Here is an 18,490-nt window from a genome sequence, read left to right as displayed (position 1 = left end):
TCATCGTAGTGTTGTCATATTGCAGTTTATTGACTAAAGAGCTTTGAAGGCAATTTGTGAAGCTAAGTTTGCATATATCACCATGGTTCACATGGTCTTCATTAAGTCAAATACAATTTCTTGTTAATCATCCAATATATTTATTTTTTACATTAAATTAGTTCACTAGTTCAACCAGAAGCATCTATTTTGTGAAACCTCATAGAACTACGAAAAAATGGAAATTTTGGGCAAAATTGATATATCCTGCTATTTTAAGTCCTTACACACAATAAAAAAGTCGCCAACTCTACCCTTCCATTTCCATCCCCAATCAGTACAAAACAACAGATAAACAAAAAGAAAGAAAAGAATAGGACAATCTGGTCTATATATATAAAATAAATAATACCCAACATTACATTGTGTTGATGATGATGCTTTTCTTTCATCTTAGACCTCGAATTGCTTTCCTTCAAAAGTTTGGCCAAAGTTCCAATTTTTAGGAGCAACATTGTAAGATGTAAGTGTAAGACCATCACTATTAGTGACCTCAAATGAAAGTGGTTGATTCCTTAGATCAGAATTTATATGCCAATTTTGTCCCCAATTCCGACCCATCGGTAACCACCCTGTTCTTGAGCCTTTAATCTTAACTGCAACTATGTCACCAGCGCCTCCAACATTGCTGATGAGAACTGACACGAAGATCCCTGAGCCATCAATGGTGAATCGTACACCTCCTTCTCTTCTGCACTTTATCCTGTTTTAAGACAAATGAGACAGAATTTAAGTTGTTTTGTCCCAACAAATCCAACAATGTAAGAAACCCAGATTTGTATACCTTCGATACTGGACAGGCATGTTACCAGCTTTCCAAATAGCAATCTTTTCAAAAGCTTCAATGGGAAGTACAAAGTGTTTGTTAGGAGGATTACAACGCCCACCGCCTTCCGCCGTGAACCCATAATTTGGAGCACAGAAATTAGTGGCGGTGACAATGTAAGATGTCCCAGGTATGCACCACCGCAGGTCGTCCACACACCTTAACTCGAAACAAGCACCGCAGATCTGTCCACGCTGAAACAAAGCTTCACTTAAACCCACAGTCGCCATACCGTACCCAGCCTTGACTAGGTCTCCATACCCACAAGCACCGCCGACGGCGTCGCGAGGATCCGATGCGGCATAGTAAGTGGCGCGTGCGGAGTGCCAGACGGTGGACTGTGGCGCCGGTGGGGAAGAAGAGAAGGTGGAGGAAGAGTAATGGGAAGTGACAGTAGAGATGAGCGAGAGAAGAAGAGCTGCAGTTGCAGTTATAGAAGATGGGTTCGACATTTTGTTTAGAGACAAAACAAAGGAAAGAGACAGTAAACTAAAGAACAGAGGAAAGTTAAAGAGCTTAATTAGATTGGTGTCTGAAAAATAACATGTAGCGGAATCGATTCGATCTTTTTCATCAAAATGTGAACTTGCCATTGCATTCTTCACTGTGCAAATAAATAATTATTATTGCTCAACTTTTCTCCGGCTCTTCTTTTCTTGTTTTTGGGCCCTCTTTTTTATTTACTCAAAAAGCGTTAGGGTTGTGCATTATGATTCAGTTTCTTAAATCAAGGGCTAATTCTTCAACTATGACTTAATTATTAATAATTTTTTTTAGTGCGAATTGGTTTTGTTTTTTGATTTATCAACTTCCTGATTGCTCCTCATATTTCTTACATTCCAATTTAAATATTCTACTCAATACATATTAATTTATTTTAGATAAATCGTATTGATAATTATCTAACTATTATTAAATTTTTCGGTCATCCAATTATAAAAATTATAAATGAATTTTTTTGATTGTCCACCATTAAATTACTACTAAAAAGATAATTTGGTAACTTTTAAAATTTATATAATATCAACTTTAACCCTTAACATTTATATATTATGTCAATTTAGTATTTGATTCTAAACAATTTAACCCTCAAAATTTATACATTGTGTAATTTGGTCTTTTTGTAGTTTTGCTTCTTACTTTTTGTGATATTAAAGGTTAATTTTAAAAGAATGAGAAAAGATTAATATTATTATTTGGGATTTTTTGTATTTTTATTTTAGTATATTTTAGATCAAATTTAGTTGCTAAGTTTGTTTTTAGCTTTTAAGCAAAAAAAAAAAAGAAGAAGAAGAAGAAGGAGACAAAACTATAAAAGGACTAAATTACACGATGTATAAATTTTGAGAGTTAATTTATTTAGAATTAAGATTAAATTGATATAACGTATAAATGTTAAAAATGTTAAAGTTATTGTATATCAAATTTAAAAGGCATCACATCATCTTCCTATTAACTATTTACCTCAAGTGACCAAGAAAAAATCAAATAGTTGAATAATCATTTTATAATTTTTCATAATTAAATAAAAACTAATCATCAATTGCGTAATTAGCAATGAAGTTTACCTTTAATCTCTTGAGATGCCATTCAAATAAATCCTAAATTCTATTATCCAATGTAATAAAAACATTATTGGAATGAAATATATTATTTGACTCGGTCAAATCAATGATAAAAAACCAGAAGCTCATTTGCTGAAAGCTCAACATTGCTAAAACTTGTAGCAAATCCATCAAAGTTATAATAAAATCAGTGGCCTCAAAGTACTTTTTATTATTATCTTATTTTGAAACAACTTATTACATGATGATTAATAATGTAACAATAATCTCCAAATGAAACAAATAAACATCCACCATTGCAGATCATTGTTGATAAATATACAGCTGTGTACGTTGATTAAGCTCCGAACAACCTGGAGACCATCGTTAAATGCTTTCAGTGAGTTTTCATACATTACAGAATATGGAAACATAATAATCCAAAAAAAGAAAACATCATTTCTACCTTTGAAGTCGTGACTGCGATCGCTTGGTGCTGCATAAATGGAACATGTGTAGATTTGTTAATTGGTTTTTTTCCCAGAAATCTTTAATAGTAGAAATTATATTACTCAGACTCGGGTTTTAAAAAAAGGGTTTTTAATGGAAGTTAGACATGCCTCGGTGTAGGTTGTGGTTTGGCTGCTGGCTTTGAGTCTGGTTGCTGAGTTTCATCACTTGCTAAAGGAACATTTTTTACCTGTAAAATGTTTTTTTAATATTAATAAACAGATATAAAATCAAAGCAATGAAAGGTGAACCAGCAATAGAGAAAGATATATATATATATATATACCAGATTCCTGAACATTAGATTATAAAATGCTTGAATGTATCTCTGTTTAGCTTGTTTCTGATCTTTGTTCAATTGTTTCCAAAACCTATACATGCATCCCATATTCAATACCTTGTTTGCATAAATTTTCCAGGTATAGCTACAAGCCAAAAAAAAAACCAAGTCAGCGCTTTAATATTGCAAAAGAAATGAGCAGCCATGGTTGTAACTTGTTTTATTACCATTCATTTATGCGTTTCAATCCATCAGCTGAGAACTGATTCCAATATGCAGGATTGGTTTTGCATTTCTCAAAGAAATCAGCAATTTTGTTGCTTGATTCATCTCCATTTGTGGGATTAATATGGAAACCGGAAACTCCGTCCACGATGATCTCGGCAGGGCCTCCTTGATTGGTTGCGAAGGTCGGCAAACCGCAGTTCATTGCTTCGATCACTGTAAGACCGAATGCTTCATATAAAGCTGGCTGAACAAATGCACCCTTTGTATCGGCAATGCAACGGTAGAGTTCGCCGTTTCGGTTACGGTCTGTCTGCGCGGCTATCCATCGGATTTGGCCCTTGAGTTGGTATTTCTCTATGAGTGCGTGCATCTTTTTTATTTCAGCCACTTCTTCTCTATCTTTTGATTTAGAGGGATTAAAGAAGGCTCCTACTATTACAAGGTTGACCAAGCTTCTTAGCCTTTTGTTTTTACCGTACCACTCAGTTAATCCAGTCAAGTTCTTCACGGTATCCAGTCTTGCCATTGAGAAAATTATAGGTTTCTTCCTGTCTGCTAGATAACCACTGTTTTGAAGCAAAATAATTCAGTAAGATGTTGAATAATCCCAAGTGATTTGAAGCAAAATATAATTCAATAGACCTTCACTTACATGTGTTCATCATTATCCACTTTACTGTACAGAAGTTCTTCAATTGCAGGATGAAATGATGTGAATCGTTTTCCGGTCTCCGTATACGGGAAATACACAGATTGATCGGCACCGGGAGCAGCGATGTTGAACTTAGGGTCGTAAACATTGATGCCTGAAACAACTCTACAGAGCCCTGGGAGTGTAAATGCAGCATGGCTCTCATATTGTCCAGGTCTCTCTTTGCTGCAAACAACATGATTGAATTCAATGTCACAAATCATGGTAAAATAAGTTACAAGTGAGCAATATTGGATCTGGTACTTCAAGAAAAATGAACAGTCGGAGTTCGATATGGCTAATTCTCTAACCTCCCTGCAATCTCCTGGTATGTGCTTGCTATAATGAAATCTGCAGCATTCATTGCAATTGTATCAGCAATGAATTGACATGAAAAATGATACTTTGGGTCAAGTTCCTTCCACTTGACGTCTGAATCCTCGTATTTCGTCTTCTCTAAAGCATGCGCAATCGTAGCCTACATAGAAATACTTGTTAGAAATTAGCATGTGTGTGTGTGTGTGTGTGTGTGTAATTTCAACAGACACCTGTGTTATCCCGAGTTTGCTAGCTACTAGAGATGATACTAAGTTCCCATCAGTGTAGTTTCCAATAATAAGGTCTGGTTTACCCTCCATTGCATCCAAGATCTTGGATGTAACATCCTAATGATATCCAAATAAAAGTGGGCAGTTAGTAAGACCAAAATGGAAGCAGATGGATGAGTAGAGAGATCTACACATGCCTGAGCAAACGTCTCAAGATAAGGATAAATGTCGAAACGCGAAACCCATCGGCGTAGGATACCAGTTTCAGTCTTGAAAGGCACTCGGAGGATCTGACTGTATTTGGTGCCGATGACGGGCTCCCACTCTTGGTTGCACTTAGTTCCTCGGGCATCAGGTATGAGTCTTGTGACCTATTATGCTCAAATATTACCATTCATCAAGCACCATTCAGGCTAGAAACTAACTGTAAATTGCTACTATTGGGGAGAAATTTGTATTCACCACTAAGATTTGAGGCTTAATATTGAGGCCTTGGGATTTGATTTTGAGAACCAATTCTTCCTCCATGGCCCTCACTTGATCCAAAATATAAACAACCTGTCCACCAGTGTCTGGCAAACCAAGCACATCTGATTGTCCAAAATATCCATGAGGAGAGAAGATTACAACCTTGAATATGGTGGGAAGTTTGCTAAAAAGCTTCTCCAAATTCTGTGGATCAGGTGCTTGCAACACTTCCGAGAGTGACCGTATCGTTTCATGCACTCTTTCAACCGTGTCACCCCACCCTCTCTCGAATCCCCACTCCTTGAACCTGAAACAAAATTTTAAACACATACTAAGCAATCATCAAGCATGATAGAACCATATCTTTTCTATTCTGTTTTTACCTTAGCTCAATACTCTGGTATGGGGTATCCCGAGGAAGATCTGAGAGGGAAACTTCAGCTACTATAAGAGCCAATTGAAGCTTTGCTGCTGTGTTAAGTATCTCGTTTATCATAAGTTTCTGCAGGTTGAGAAAACAACCATTAATTTGCATTTTATCGTACATATATGTACATATGCATATATTTATATATATAGATATACCTCTCCTTGATATTCGAGTGAGAGTAAGTAATCTACAAGGGGCTGGGCATTATCCACAGATCCACTTAGTTTAGAAGTAATGTACTTTGACACAAAATTAAGTCCTTTTCCAATAGAAGAAGCCAATGTTAATTTTGGCATCGAGAAATCAAATGCTTCAAAATCCACCTCTAATGCATTTTCATCTTTCGACCTGTAGTATACATTAAACACTTAAATACACACACACGGACATAAACACATACACCTTTTGAAGATACAATACCATAGCATAAATTGACATACCAATTCTCATCGGCGGTCGTCTCTTTGAGTTTCAAGTACTCGGCGGAGGATATTTGTTTGACGTCGGAGAGATCAACGGAGTTCACCTTAACAAACTCCCAACATCCCGGAGTCGGTCTTACGGTAAAGGTGACATAAGGTGGAGTAACAACCGCTTCCTGCAAATTATAAAACACCTCATAATCTTTCAAAAAATGTCATTTTCCATTTCTTTTTTTGCATGTGATAAACTTACCTGAGCTGAAGAAAACATGGTGCCCAAGGTCTCATTTTTATCATCCATTACTTTTTCAAATTCATCCCTCAATTCATGGGCTTTCAAAATCCTTTTTCCTTTCTCCATGTACTTAGAAAAGCAACGTTTCATGTAAGACTGGCTCTGCTTCAAGGCATTGCGTATGTTGTCAGCTATGGAGTCACTAAGCTTCCCGGTCGATGTAGACGTCATTTTTTGTTTCTTCTTTAATATGCAATACTAGTTTGTTCATACATATATATATATGGTTGGGGTTGGGGTTGGGGTTAGGGTATATGATAAAGTGCAGATGGGGGATAGGAATAATGAAATATATGCAAATGCATGAAGAGAAGAAAAAGAAGATTCGAATGCAATGCTAGTCTTAATCAAATCAAGGAAAGAATTTGTGTAAGAAGAAACTTAGGCCACCCGAAGGAGAAAAAAGTTGAAGGGCATTGCTTTATTCTTTTCTTTTCGTGGATGTCAGTCTAACAACACAAACAAACGTTCAGACATGTTCCACTCCTAACACAATCGTAACTCAAATTCCTTTTGTCTCAATTAATTATTGTGTTTATAATTATAATCTTAATTATAACTCAAGCGAATTTATATCATTTATGATGAATTAAATTGAAAAATGTATAAATTTTATAGATTATACTTTGTAACAAAAATTAAGAAAAAAGGGTGAGGTTTATTTTTGAATAATTAAGTGATTTAAATAAAATTTATGAATACTTTAATAATTATTTTATAATTTTTGAAGTTAAGTGATTAATCGTAGCCTTTTTAATAATTTAATAAATTTAAATATAGTTTACACTGTTTTATTCTATAATGTTTATTCTTTTAAAAATAAACTCTTAAATAAGCTAGTTATCCTCTTGATTACTACAATATCAATCCTGCTAAAGAAAAAGAATAAATTGCAATTTTTGTCATTTTTAATTTAAATTCGCATGAGTTAGTATTTAATAAAACTAAATATTCAAAATTTAAAATTTTTGTTATTTTGGAAAACGCAGATTAACATAACTACGCAAGCTTATTGATTAAGTTGAACTTATCCTTTCTCCTGCATTTGTCATCGAATTCGGTTTGAAATTCCTTTTCTTGGAGGCTGGGTCTCTTTGATTCATATTTTTACTTTGAAAAAAATATATCATAAACTTAAAAATTAAACTTCAAGGTTAAAAATAATACTTAAAATAGCAAATCAAATTAATATACAAATAAATAACTTGAGAAGAATGAAATAATAAGAATTTGGTATCAAATCATTCATATTTGCCCAAGATTTGCAATCCCACGAATTAAAATAAAGGCTTCAAATTTCAGTTATATTTATCCATATTGTATATTGTTAAACTGAAGCCCATTTAAGCGCTCATCAATATATAATAATATATTTTTATTAAGATTTTAAATATAGATAATTCAACATAATTTTCAATATTTACATATACATATATAATTATATAATTAGTTTTTAAATGAAAAACATATATTATATAAAAAGTAAAAGCAAGCTGAAAACAACAATCAATGAAGGGAATGACCGATTAAAATTCAAGTCAATAGGTTTACTCTAGCGTCTTACAACTTTATTAAAAGAGTTAATTATAGGAACATCACAATCTATATGTAACGAATATGATAAAAATAACATAATATATAAAATTTCGTAAATTATTTTTAATACTTTTCGAATTAATATGAGGATAGAAAAAATTTAATATAGATTTTAAATATAAGCCTAACAAAATAAAATTTATATTAATACTATAGTCAAACCTAAACTAAATCAAACTCATAATCAACTCTAAATAAATTAAATTTTATTGAAAATATATAATCCTATATCCGAATCATCAAAAGAGAAAAAGACCTTATTCTAAATTAGCAAAAGGAAGAACCTTTGATCAAATTACCGGTCGGTATTAGTAGAAAAACTCAAATTATAGACAGTTGCATATAAAATTAAATACCATCTATTCTAAATCTAATTAAATTTTCTCATATCAAAAATATTCATAAAAGAAGAAAAAGAAATTCATGCACTACGAGCCAACCTCTCTCGAAATTCCTCTTCGGATTTTTGTCTTTCAAGCCTCCAAATTTCCTTGCACCGATTGATAAATTCCTCTGCTTTCACATCAACTTCCCTTGACAGTGGAATGCCCTCTTCGTCACTTGGATCCTCCCATATTTCATCGTTGTTGTTAAAAAACTCCATCTCTGATGTAATTGTATGAACAACTTCTTTTCCAATAACTGGAAGAGGTTCGACATAAGCTGTATGGTTTATGAAGGTTTTTTTTTTTCGATTTTGGGATTTTGTAAGACGTTTGATTTTTACTTTGGGTTGAAATAGTAAAACTAAGTTCTTCCACAATTTCTTGGGCACCATTTTCTTCTTCAAGAGATTAAACATGGCTTTTGCAATCAAATTTTGGCTAATTATCTAAAATACATGTCTATTTATTCATTTCTAAAGCATATTATAAACTGGAAAGATTTCACATCAAAATTAGAAAGATTTTATTTCTTCATTTTTAGTTTTGTTTCCATACTAGTATATTTAAATATTATGAAATTATAAAAGAGGAAAGATTTCACATCAAAATTAGAAGCTTTATGTTTCTTTATTACTTTCACAACTATTTTAAATTGGAAATAAAATGGGTAACTTCAATTCTTTTGGCAAAATTAAACTAAAATTAAGAGGAAATCCATTTTTTTAAAAATTTCCCATTCATGATTTTATAATCTTAATCATTAAACCCAACTTAAATGGAGAAATTAAATATTTGCATTAAAACAAGGTCTGTTAAAAAAAATCCACTTCATTAAAAATTCCGCATCAATTTCACATGTCAACTGTAAAATTGGAAATAAAAATAAATAATCTCTAATAGAGGCAGTTTAGTGTCAAAAGAGAAACACTATTCCTTTCTTTATATATTGTGAATTAATAATAATATGTTGAGATTTTTTTAAAATTATTCTGAAATAGAAAAAACAAAACAAGGACTAAATCTAATATTTGCAAGGAAAATGGAAGAGTATGATTGCTTATGAGATTGACTGACGAGTAAAGAAATGGTTAAATTCTGCTATTAGTTTTATATTTTACAAAATTGAGGATTTAGTTCATGTATTTTTATTTAGTCATTTTTAGTTTCTGTACTTTTAAATTTTAAAATTTTGGTCCTCATCAAATGATAACTATTAAAATTTTATTAAGTTATTTTCAGAATCTAATGCAAAAACATACTATAATATATATAATGCTATATCAGCTTATTGTTTTCACATATTACTCACTTAAATATCAATTAATAGATTAACGGTAGTCATTTGTGTCAATACTAAAATTTCAAAATTCGAAAAATATAAAGCTTAGAATAATCTAATTGTAGAATATGAACTTAGTATACACTTATATGCATAATATAGAACTAGTAATTGAATTCAATCGAACGGATTTAATTATTACCGTTTGAGTCGAGATTAAAATTAATAAAATTAAAGTAAGACTAAACATACAATCTTTACAAAGTATAGGGACTAATAACAAATTATTTAAGGGAAAGAAATAGAATTGGGGAAGGCAGCTCAAATACTGTATGGAATGTGGAGGATAGCATAATATTGAATATTAGAACGTGATAACCCCCACAAAGAAACAATATTATGGTTGGTGAGTAGCATTGCCCCATACCCACTCCCCCAATCTTATATATATCTTAGCAAAATTATAATTAAAATCAAAATCCATCAGTTTGTTCATAATAATAATAAAATTTAAGAATGGTAGTGAAAGTGTATGGTCCAATCAAGGCAGCTTGCCCTCAAAGGGTATTGGCATGCCTTCTTGAGAAAGAGGTTGAATTTCAGATCGTCGACGTCGATCTCGAAGCCGGCGATCATAAAAAACCCGATTTCCTCCTCCGTCAAGTACTGCACTGCATGTCTCTTTGCTTTGTTATTCATTGTTATATTATAATATTTACTATTTTGGTTCTTAGTATTTTGACGTTTTCTTTTTTTGCAGCCGTTTGGACAAGTCCCAGCTATAGAGGATGGCGACTTCAAACTTTTTGGTAAGGCTCTTGGGATGTGTTCCTGTAAGTTTTTAAGGATAAATTATTCTTATTAAACTAATAAGTTTATGTTTTCCTCAACGTTACAAAATGGTTATTAAATTATTTAAAAAATTTATTTAAAAAATTTTATTTAAATCATTAAACTATTCGAATGTTTTTTTATTTAAGTCATTGTATTGTTAATTTTTTTATTTTTAAAATTTGGCTAACAAAATCTATATGACGATTCGGTAATTGGTACAATAGATCATGGACAAAGATAAAGAGGGCAAGCAGTGACCTTGCTCCTAAAAATAGCAATGGAGTGGGGCGAGAGTGAATATTGCTAAATCCATCACAACTCCACAGTTGGCATACTCTGCTCCACCATTCGCCCTGCTTCACTATAGATGTATAATTTTAAAAACTATTATCGTCTCCATGGATATTAAATACATCTATCCCCGCTCTGCTTCAATTCAAATTTTGCTACTCATCTTTAATATTTTTTATCTTTTTAAAATCTAGTAAATATTTATACACAATTCTTCAAAAAAATATTTAAACACAAAATATATGAGCTTGTTTTTAGTATTACATTATTATATTTTTACCTTTTTAATAACTTATATATACAATGATAAAATGATAATCTAGAGAAGGTCGAGATGGGGTAAGTAATTACCATAATCACTCCATACCCACTCCAAAAGAAAAAAGTCCACCTCGCCCCGTCCCGCATCTACTTTTCAAAAGAGAGCAAATCGGTTTAGAATCCATTGGGTGGCTTGGATTCTGCCATCCCTACTTGCTCCCCAAATGGTAGATTTGTCATTTAATCCCTTAAATTTTTATGAAAGTACATGTTAGTATAATGATAAGATTACATTTTAGCTCCCAATAATTTATGATTCATCTTTGGCCCATTCTAAAGTAATTTTCTAGCTTCGTCCCTAGGCGATCAGTACCTATTGACGAGTAGAAGAACATACCAAATATCCAAATTGATCTGATGGCTAATGTCGAAAATTGGAGAAGAAAGTTGTTTAGATTTTAGTTTATAGATTTGTGATGTTTTGATTGATGCAAGTGTTGTAAATAGAGAAGAAGGCCATGCATCAACAAGTTAAATAGCCAATGACTTAAATGAAAACTTTTAAATAGTTAAGTGACCATTTGTAACTTACTTTTTGAAATTGAGTGATTAAAACGTAAACTTAATTTAGTGACTTTGGGTGTAATTTACTCTTTTCATATTTATATTCAAATGCGTAAATATTTTGCTTTTGGCAGAGTCTAGGGCAATCATAAGGTACTATGCAGCCAAATATGAAAAGCAAGGTACAAACCTACTTGGAAACTCATTGGAAGAACGAGCAATGGTGGATCAATGGCTAGAAGTAGAAGCCCACAACTTCAACGATTTGGCCTACACTTTGGTGTTTCAACTGTTGATCCTCCCACGAATGGGCAAGCAGGGTGATACGGCCTTAGTGCTCAGCTGCCAACAAAAGCTGGAAAAAGTGTTGGACATCTACGAGCAACGCTTGTCCACCACCGCCTATCTTGCTGGAGATTCATTCACCTTGGCCGACCTTAGCCATCTACCCGCTCTTCGATACTTGGTCGACGATGTTGGGATGTGGCACATGGTGTCTCAACGGAAGCATGTAAATGCATGGTGGGAGACCATTTCTAACCGAGCTGCTTGGAAGAAACTCATGAAGCTCGCTAATTATTGATCACCTTATATTACTATTTTCATTATCAAAGAATAAATTTTAATGTCTTTTATTAATCTAATCTAGCTTAAATATAGTATTTTTAGTTAGGTTTCGAATTAAAAGTTCCCATGTAGCTTTGTATTATGGTGAGAAAATAAAATAAATAAAAATATGGATAAACTACATTAGTAGTTATCCAATTATTAGTATTTTTTTTCATTCACCTATTTAATTTTGTTGTTTTTATTCATAAGTACAAGTAAGCTAATGATGGTAGGTTTTAAAATTAACATAATAGCAACTTTAACCCTTAAATTTTATATATTGTATCAGTTTAGTTTTATTCTAAAATTCTAACCCTCAAAATTTACACATTGTGTAATTTGGTGTGTTTTTATTATCCTTTCACCTAAAAAGCTGAAAAATAAATTTATCAGCCAATTTTGATTGAAATATATAAAAAAATGGAAACACCAAAAATCTCAAGATAATAATTTTCATCTTTTCTCATTCTTTTAAAATTAACCCTTAATGTTACAAAGAAAAACAAAATTGCATAAAGAAAAAGGGTAACTACATTAGTAATCATCTAACTATATACGGTACATTAGTAATCATCCAACTATATATGGTTTTTTCTTTTTTTGGTCACCTATCTATAAACAGTTACAAAATGGTCATCCAACTATTAGTAAATTTCTTTTTTGGTCACCTAACTATGAAAAGTTATAAAATGGACACACAACTATTCAATTTTGTCTTTTTTTTATCACCAACGGGTGAGGTAAAAATGGAAACACCCAAAAATTTAAGATAGTTGGGTGACCGAAAAAGACAAAATTGAATAGTTGAGTGACCATTTTGTAACTTTTCATAGTTGGGTGACCAAAAAAGAAAATTACTAATAGTTGGGTGACCATTTTGTAACTTTTCATAGCTAGGTGATCAAAAAAGGAAAAAAATCATAGTTGGAATACTATTAATGTAGTTTACCCAAAAAGAGACCAAATTACTTGGCGTGTAAATGTTGAGGGTTAACCTTTTTTAGAGTTAAAACTAAATTAACAAAATTTATAAATGTTGAGGGTTAAAATTGCTAATATGCTAATTTTAAAAGCTGTCACCATTAGTCAATTAGTAATCAAAAAGACAAAATTAAATAGTTCGATAATATCTTGTAGCTTTTTATAGTTAAGAGACAAAAAAAAATGTTACTATTAATACAATGATAAACACCAGTCACAAGTAAATTTTTCTAAAAAAACTAAATGCAAGCAACAAACGTAAATCTAACTATTTGGTTATTAGAATATTTTAGTCGTATAAATGATTTTACTATATATACACATATGCTTCCACCATGCTTCAAAACATTCGTAAAAAGATAATGCTAATATACATGGATTCAAATACTATACAATGAACTATTAAGCTTTATTTGAATAGAAGGTGAAATTAATTCCGATGAGAAGAACGAATTGTTGATGGAGCCACGAGAGATCTAACATATGCAACAGGGAGGGCAATTAATTTCTTTGCTTTGCTTACATAAGCTCTCTTTGTAAAGTTGTTATAATCATTGGCCTCTATCTCATCTAATATCTGCTTATATAGCATCAATGATGCCGATACCTGCATTTTAACAATTTAAACACTGATTACTGGTTATTATGTTCCGTGTTACGTCGAAAGACGAGTTTATTGAGTACTTACCGGCCATCGACTCGATGCATTTAGCTCTTTAATTCCTTTTTCAGCTTCATGAAACAACATTCTTGCCCTCTTTATTTGTTTCTTCATGAAGTTCCTCCACTTATCTGTTACTTTTCCACTAAAAATATCCTCATCTGATAGTCCTTCCTGTGCTAACTCATCTTGTGGTAGATAAATTCTTCCCCTTTGCGCACTGCAGGTAGTTCAAGTACAAAATGTTGTATGAGACTTAAAAAATGTACATTTTAATGCATAGAGCACCATGTAACTTACTCTTCCCCAACATCTCTGAGTATATTAGTGAGTTGATTAGCTATCCCTAATGCTAATGCAGCATTATACACACTCTCTGTGCTAGCTAAAGATTCAGGTGCAATGCCCATCACAGGCACACTCATCAACCCGACAGTGCCGGCTACATAATAACAATAGAGATATAGTTCGTCGAAGTTTTTGTATCTGGATTTCCTTAAGTCCATCCTCATTCCTTCTATCATGTCTTTGAAAGGCTGCAAACAGAGTGGAAAATGATCTATGGGTAGCAATATAAGTTGGATGCCAACTTGAAGCTGTTCTGTAGCTCAGTTTAAGGTAAGCACAAGCCAATCTAATGCAAGTAACCTGAATATCGACTGGAAATTTATTAACCGTGTTGGCCAAAGCGGCATCGAGCATATCAAACGGACGACCGTTGAATAGATCTTCCAACCTGGATTCCCACCTATCTAAAGCAGTGGGAGTTATATGCGGTGCATTTGGTCCGTCAACGAGCTCATCGGTCCTCCGACACCATACTGTATAAATGCATATAACATCATAAGAAAGTGAACAAATAATTACTGTCATCCATCATACACTTAAAAGCTCACCATAGATAGCCCATATAGCCCTACGTCTTTCAGGGGTCATCAGCAAAGTTCCTAAACAAGGCAAAATTAAGCATAATTGTTTTTTTTTTCTAGTATTTGATCGAAACTCTAATTCAAAGATACTGTATAACAAGAATTAGAAAAGGCTAACCCAAATAAAAGGTTTTTGCATACTCGGCACAAATTTCACCACAACGATCATATGCTTCATTTAACAAGCTCAAATCACCAGGTACAACGACATCCACACGAGGTGATCTCAATTGCTTATTAACCAAAGCTGCCTGTTTCAACACCACATTGTAAACCTTCTCCTCTGATGACATAGCTATTTCACCTGCTGAGCTAGTGGCTGCCATGGTTGACACAACAGTGACCTTCACCTTGCTTCTTCTTAACCCTTCTGAACCAGGAACATAAGTCCTTGAAGAACAAAAATGGGGTTTCCATCTCTGATTCTTACCTTTACCTGCTCTGTGTTGGAACAACAAATTGGGACATGGCAAGGACCGGTTCCCATGATGAAGGAACCCCAAGTTTGATTGGGAAGATACAAACCAAAGCAACTTTAAAGACATGTTGAAACCAAATGGGATCTAAAACCAAAGAAAGACCAGTGAGAGAGGTTGATTTAAAAGTTGGTTGTATGTATCTAGCTTCCATTGGATTGCCTTTTTTTTTTTTTTTTTGTGTGTGTGTGTGTGTTATTAATGTTATTTCTATGAAGGCAAAACAATTTACCTATTGTTATTATTTTGATGGATAGCTACAATTATTGTTAAATGGAGGAGGAGGATAGTGATTTATGAATAATATAATCAAAATGAAACAAATGGTTGTCGGGATTAGGTGTTGGGATCCTAAGACCAAACCCGGTTCTGCTCTTAAATTGTTTCTTAATCTTTAATCTTAAAAGGTGGGGGCGGATAAACCCAAATGACATGAAGGATAAAAGCATGAAGGTGAAATCCAGGTAGAGAATGACGTCGACCAATTAAAAAATAGTGAGATCGGGGGTATTCGATAAGGTTATCTAAGTAAGGCATGGCGATTGGCGACACTGTCTGTGAGTATGCGGCAAGTGAAATCTAAACACACCATACGGGACTTTTTTTGGTGTTGACAGCGACTTCGACATATTCAAATTATTGCAATAATAAAAATATTAATAGAATTAAAATTCAGTAAATAAAATATACATTTGTTAATTTTTTATTGTCTTCAACGATAGGACATCCGTTCCTCCAATAGATCGAATTTTAAATAAGTAGATTTTAAATTTGAATTGGAAAAATGTCATGCACATTTTTTCTTTTAATCTTCTAATTATAATTTTTTATATATTAAATATACTATTTTTAGAATTTTTTAACACAATGATTTAACATTTTAACTTTATAAAAAAAAAGTTATTTTAGTTCTTCATTTATTTTATTTTTTACATTTTTCATGCAGTTAAACTTATTATTTATCAAATCATCCTAAAATAGCTAAAAAATTTAACTCACATGGCGTCAATGTGGGCCATTAGATATTAATTATTTTTAAAATTTAAAATATGTTTTTAATACTTTTAATTTTTCAAAAATATTTTTTTAAATTTTTAAAAATCAATTAATTGTTGGCGTGGCATCCACGTGTATGTTACGTCAATAAAGTTAAAAAGAGCATTAATTTTTCCATCTATTTTAAGGGTAATTTGACAAACAGTGCAAGTTTAAGGGCTAAAAGAGGTGAAAAATAAATGGAGGGCTAAAATAATTTTTTTTTGTAAAATTGAAGGACCAAATAAGTCATTGTGTCTTTTTTTTTAGCATTATCTATGTTCATTTTACGGGTCATGTTTGATGTTTGGGATGCCTCTCCTAACAATCTGCTCCCCAAGGTTCGAACCCGCATTCTCTTCTTAGGAGTGCAACATGTCTTTATCATTACATCTAACAATTATTGGTAATTTAGATTTTTTTTTAACAAAATATAACACATTTGGTAAGTCAAAAAATAAAATATGTTCCAAATGTTTTACTCTTTGCATGTTTAGAATTTAGTCTTTATACTTTTATTTTTAAGAATTTTAGTCTTTTTACTTTTAGATTTCAACATTAAAATTCATTTATCTACTGCCAAGGGAATAGTAGTTAAGTCTCTTGTTAGCACTTCAAATATTAAGGTTCAAACTTTGTTGTTGTTCATTTCTCTCCTCAATTTGTATTATGAATAAAAGAATTCAGGTCTATTTATTAGCACTATTAATTTTTTTATTGAATTTATTAATGTAAAATTTTAATAGGGTTAACGATTAAATTTTCAATTTTTTCAAATTTAAAAAAAAAGAATTAACTAAATATACGAAGATTACATGAATTTACTAAAAACTTGTTGAAGTGGAAAATGCTATGCATCAAAAGCATATCTCGCATGCATGAATTATGTTCTCCTATACTATTTTGGAAACCTAAGTGCCTTACATCAAAATAGTTCTATCACTTACGAATGGTTTTCTTTAACACCTATTCAAATTATGTTATCTCGTCTTTAATATTGTATAAAAGAAATTGTTATACCTCAAGCGTTGAATATATTTTATGCCATGGAAAAAAAAAGAACATTGCCAATAAGAAGGGAGTATCCTCACAATGTCATTGGTAACAACCGTCATATTCACATAGATCAAATCTTATTAATCTTTTCAATTTTTCAAAGTCAATAATTCTAAAGATAATTACATTGAGTGTATCCAAGCCATACTCTAACTTCATTCTATATCCAAGCTTACCAATGAGGCAGTCATGATATAATGGATAGGTTTCAAGTCCTTTTTCTCCTATAAATATTTTCTCTTCTAAGATAAAGAAGAAAGACATCATATTTTAAACCTCCATCATCATTAACTTTTCGCATAACCTACAATATAAACCATTACTATTTATCTTAAAAGTTTGTATAACTTAATTATTATAACAAAGATAAAAGAAAATATTCTATTATTCCTAATTTATAATAAATATTTATATTTTTTATGATTAATAAATGTATCTTCTATATGCAAACAATAAATATAGATGTGATAAAATAATAATAAACAATATATATATAGGATCCTAAATTTTAGAATTAATTATAACCTAGGTGAATGATCTTTATTTTTGTTAGATGAAATTCTATTTTATTTTATTTTTTGACATGAAAAGTCCATGCATTTTTCTTTTGACTGAAAAATTTCAAGCATCTCATTAAAACATCAAACGGTACATAATATAAAGGCTCAAAGTCCAAAAAATAGGACACTTAGCACAAGACCAAACAAGCCCAGCCCAAACCCACGTGAAACAAACCCTAGACACCTCAAGGGAAGATGAAGGGGTGCTTTTTTTTTATAAAAATAATATTAAAAATAAATTAATTACGAAAATAATATGAAAAACAAATTAATTACAGAAATGAAATGTTTTTTATAGAAAATATAGGTGCCAGTCTGACTGGTTGGGGTATCACTTTTTTTTAACGAATTTTTTATTTGTGTTACCTGATACACTAGCGACATTGAATTGAAGTGTGATAAAAAACCATAAAAGACTCGATATGAAAATTTTTCCTTTAAATTGGCTGTTGAAAAAAAAAACTTAAGGATGCACCAAAAATGACACAAGGGATAATTACTTCATAAACTCTTTCTTATTTATTATTTTCTTTTTAAAACCGTGTAACAAATGATATTTTTATCAATAAATGTTAAACTTATTTAATTGTTTTTAATAATAATAATTAATTTAATTTAATAATTGAGAGGACTAATTCGATCTGACGATTATAATAAAAGGATTTATAAATTTATTTTCGTAATTAATTAA

At 31.7% G+C, this 18,490-nt stretch overlaps 4 protein-coding genes across 6 annotated transcripts; 1 reads left to right on the top strand and 3 right to left on the bottom strand.

The window, feature by feature from the left end:
• Positions 1–224: 224 nt before the first annotated feature.
• LOC108469291 (expansin-A13) lies at positions 225–1,575 on the bottom strand. The gene is made up of 2 exons (XM_017770190.2): positions 824–1,575; positions 225–742 (listed from the first exon to the last, which is right to left on the bottom strand). Exons 1-2 carry the CDS (start codon positions 1,456–1,458, stop codon positions 433–435), a joined length of 945 nt encoding a protein of 314 aa, XP_017625679.1. The 5' UTR covers positions 1,459–1,575; the 3' UTR covers positions 225–432.
• A 925-nt stretch (positions 1,576–2,500) lies between these two features.
• Positions 2,501–6,692, bottom strand: LOC108468821 (sucrose synthase 5-like). Of its 2 annotated transcripts, XM_017769683.2 has the most exons (14): positions 6,240–6,692; positions 6,005–6,162; positions 5,720–5,912; positions 5,518–5,636; positions 5,129–5,441; positions 4,864–5,037; positions 4,667–4,783; positions 4,430–4,596; positions 4,080–4,304; positions 3,427–3,993; positions 3,206–3,344; positions 3,030–3,109; positions 2,876–2,905; positions 2,607–2,783 (listed from the first exon to the last, which is right to left on the bottom strand). In XM_017769683.2, exons 1-14 carry the CDS (start codon positions 6,450–6,452, stop codon positions 2,768–2,770), a joined length of 2,511 nt encoding a protein of 836 aa, XP_017625172.1. In that variant the 5' UTR covers positions 6,453–6,692; the 3' UTR covers positions 2,607–2,767.
• A 3,302-nt stretch (positions 6,693–9,994) lies between these two features.
• LOC108484778 (glutathione S-transferase F12) lies at positions 9,995–12,266 on the top strand. Its single transcript, XM_017788682.2, has 3 exons — positions 9,995–10,205; positions 10,303–10,351; positions 11,627–12,266. The coding sequence occupies exons 1-3, from the start codon at positions 10,059–10,061 to the stop codon at positions 12,073–12,075; spliced, it is 645 nt and encodes a 214-aa protein (XP_017644171.1). The 5' UTR covers positions 9,995–10,058; the 3' UTR covers positions 12,076–12,266.
• A 1,087-nt stretch (positions 12,267–13,353) lies between these two features.
• On the bottom strand, positions 13,354–15,540 carry LOC108469787 (phytoene synthase 2, chloroplastic). Of its 2 annotated transcripts, XM_053030293.1 has the most exons (7): positions 15,381–15,540; positions 14,791–15,235; positions 14,640–14,690; positions 14,392–14,564; positions 14,044–14,279; positions 13,771–13,963; positions 13,354–13,689 (listed from the first exon to the last, which is right to left on the bottom strand). In XM_053030293.1, the coding sequence occupies exons 2-7, from the start codon at positions 15,215–15,217 to the stop codon at positions 13,513–13,515; spliced, it is 1,257 nt and encodes a 418-aa protein (XP_052886253.1). In that variant the 5' UTR covers positions 15,218–15,235; positions 15,381–15,540; the 3' UTR covers positions 13,354–13,512. The 2 variants fall into 2 exon arrangements, with proteins under 2 accessions (XP_052886253.1, XP_017626323.1); XM_017770834.2 differs by lacking the exon at positions 15,381–15,540 and having other exon boundaries at positions 14,791–15,362.
• Between the last annotated feature and the right edge of the window lie 2,950 nt (positions 15,541–18,490).

Source organism: Gossypium arboreum, chromosome 7 (assembly GCF_025698485.1).
Source record: "Gossypium arboreum isolate Shixiya-1 chromosome 7, ASM2569848v2, whole genome shotgun sequence".
NCBI classification, from domain to species: Eukaryota; Viridiplantae; Streptophyta; class Magnoliopsida; order Malvales; family Malvaceae; genus Gossypium; species Gossypium arboreum.
This window is presented reverse-complemented; position numbering and strand designations above follow the sequence as displayed.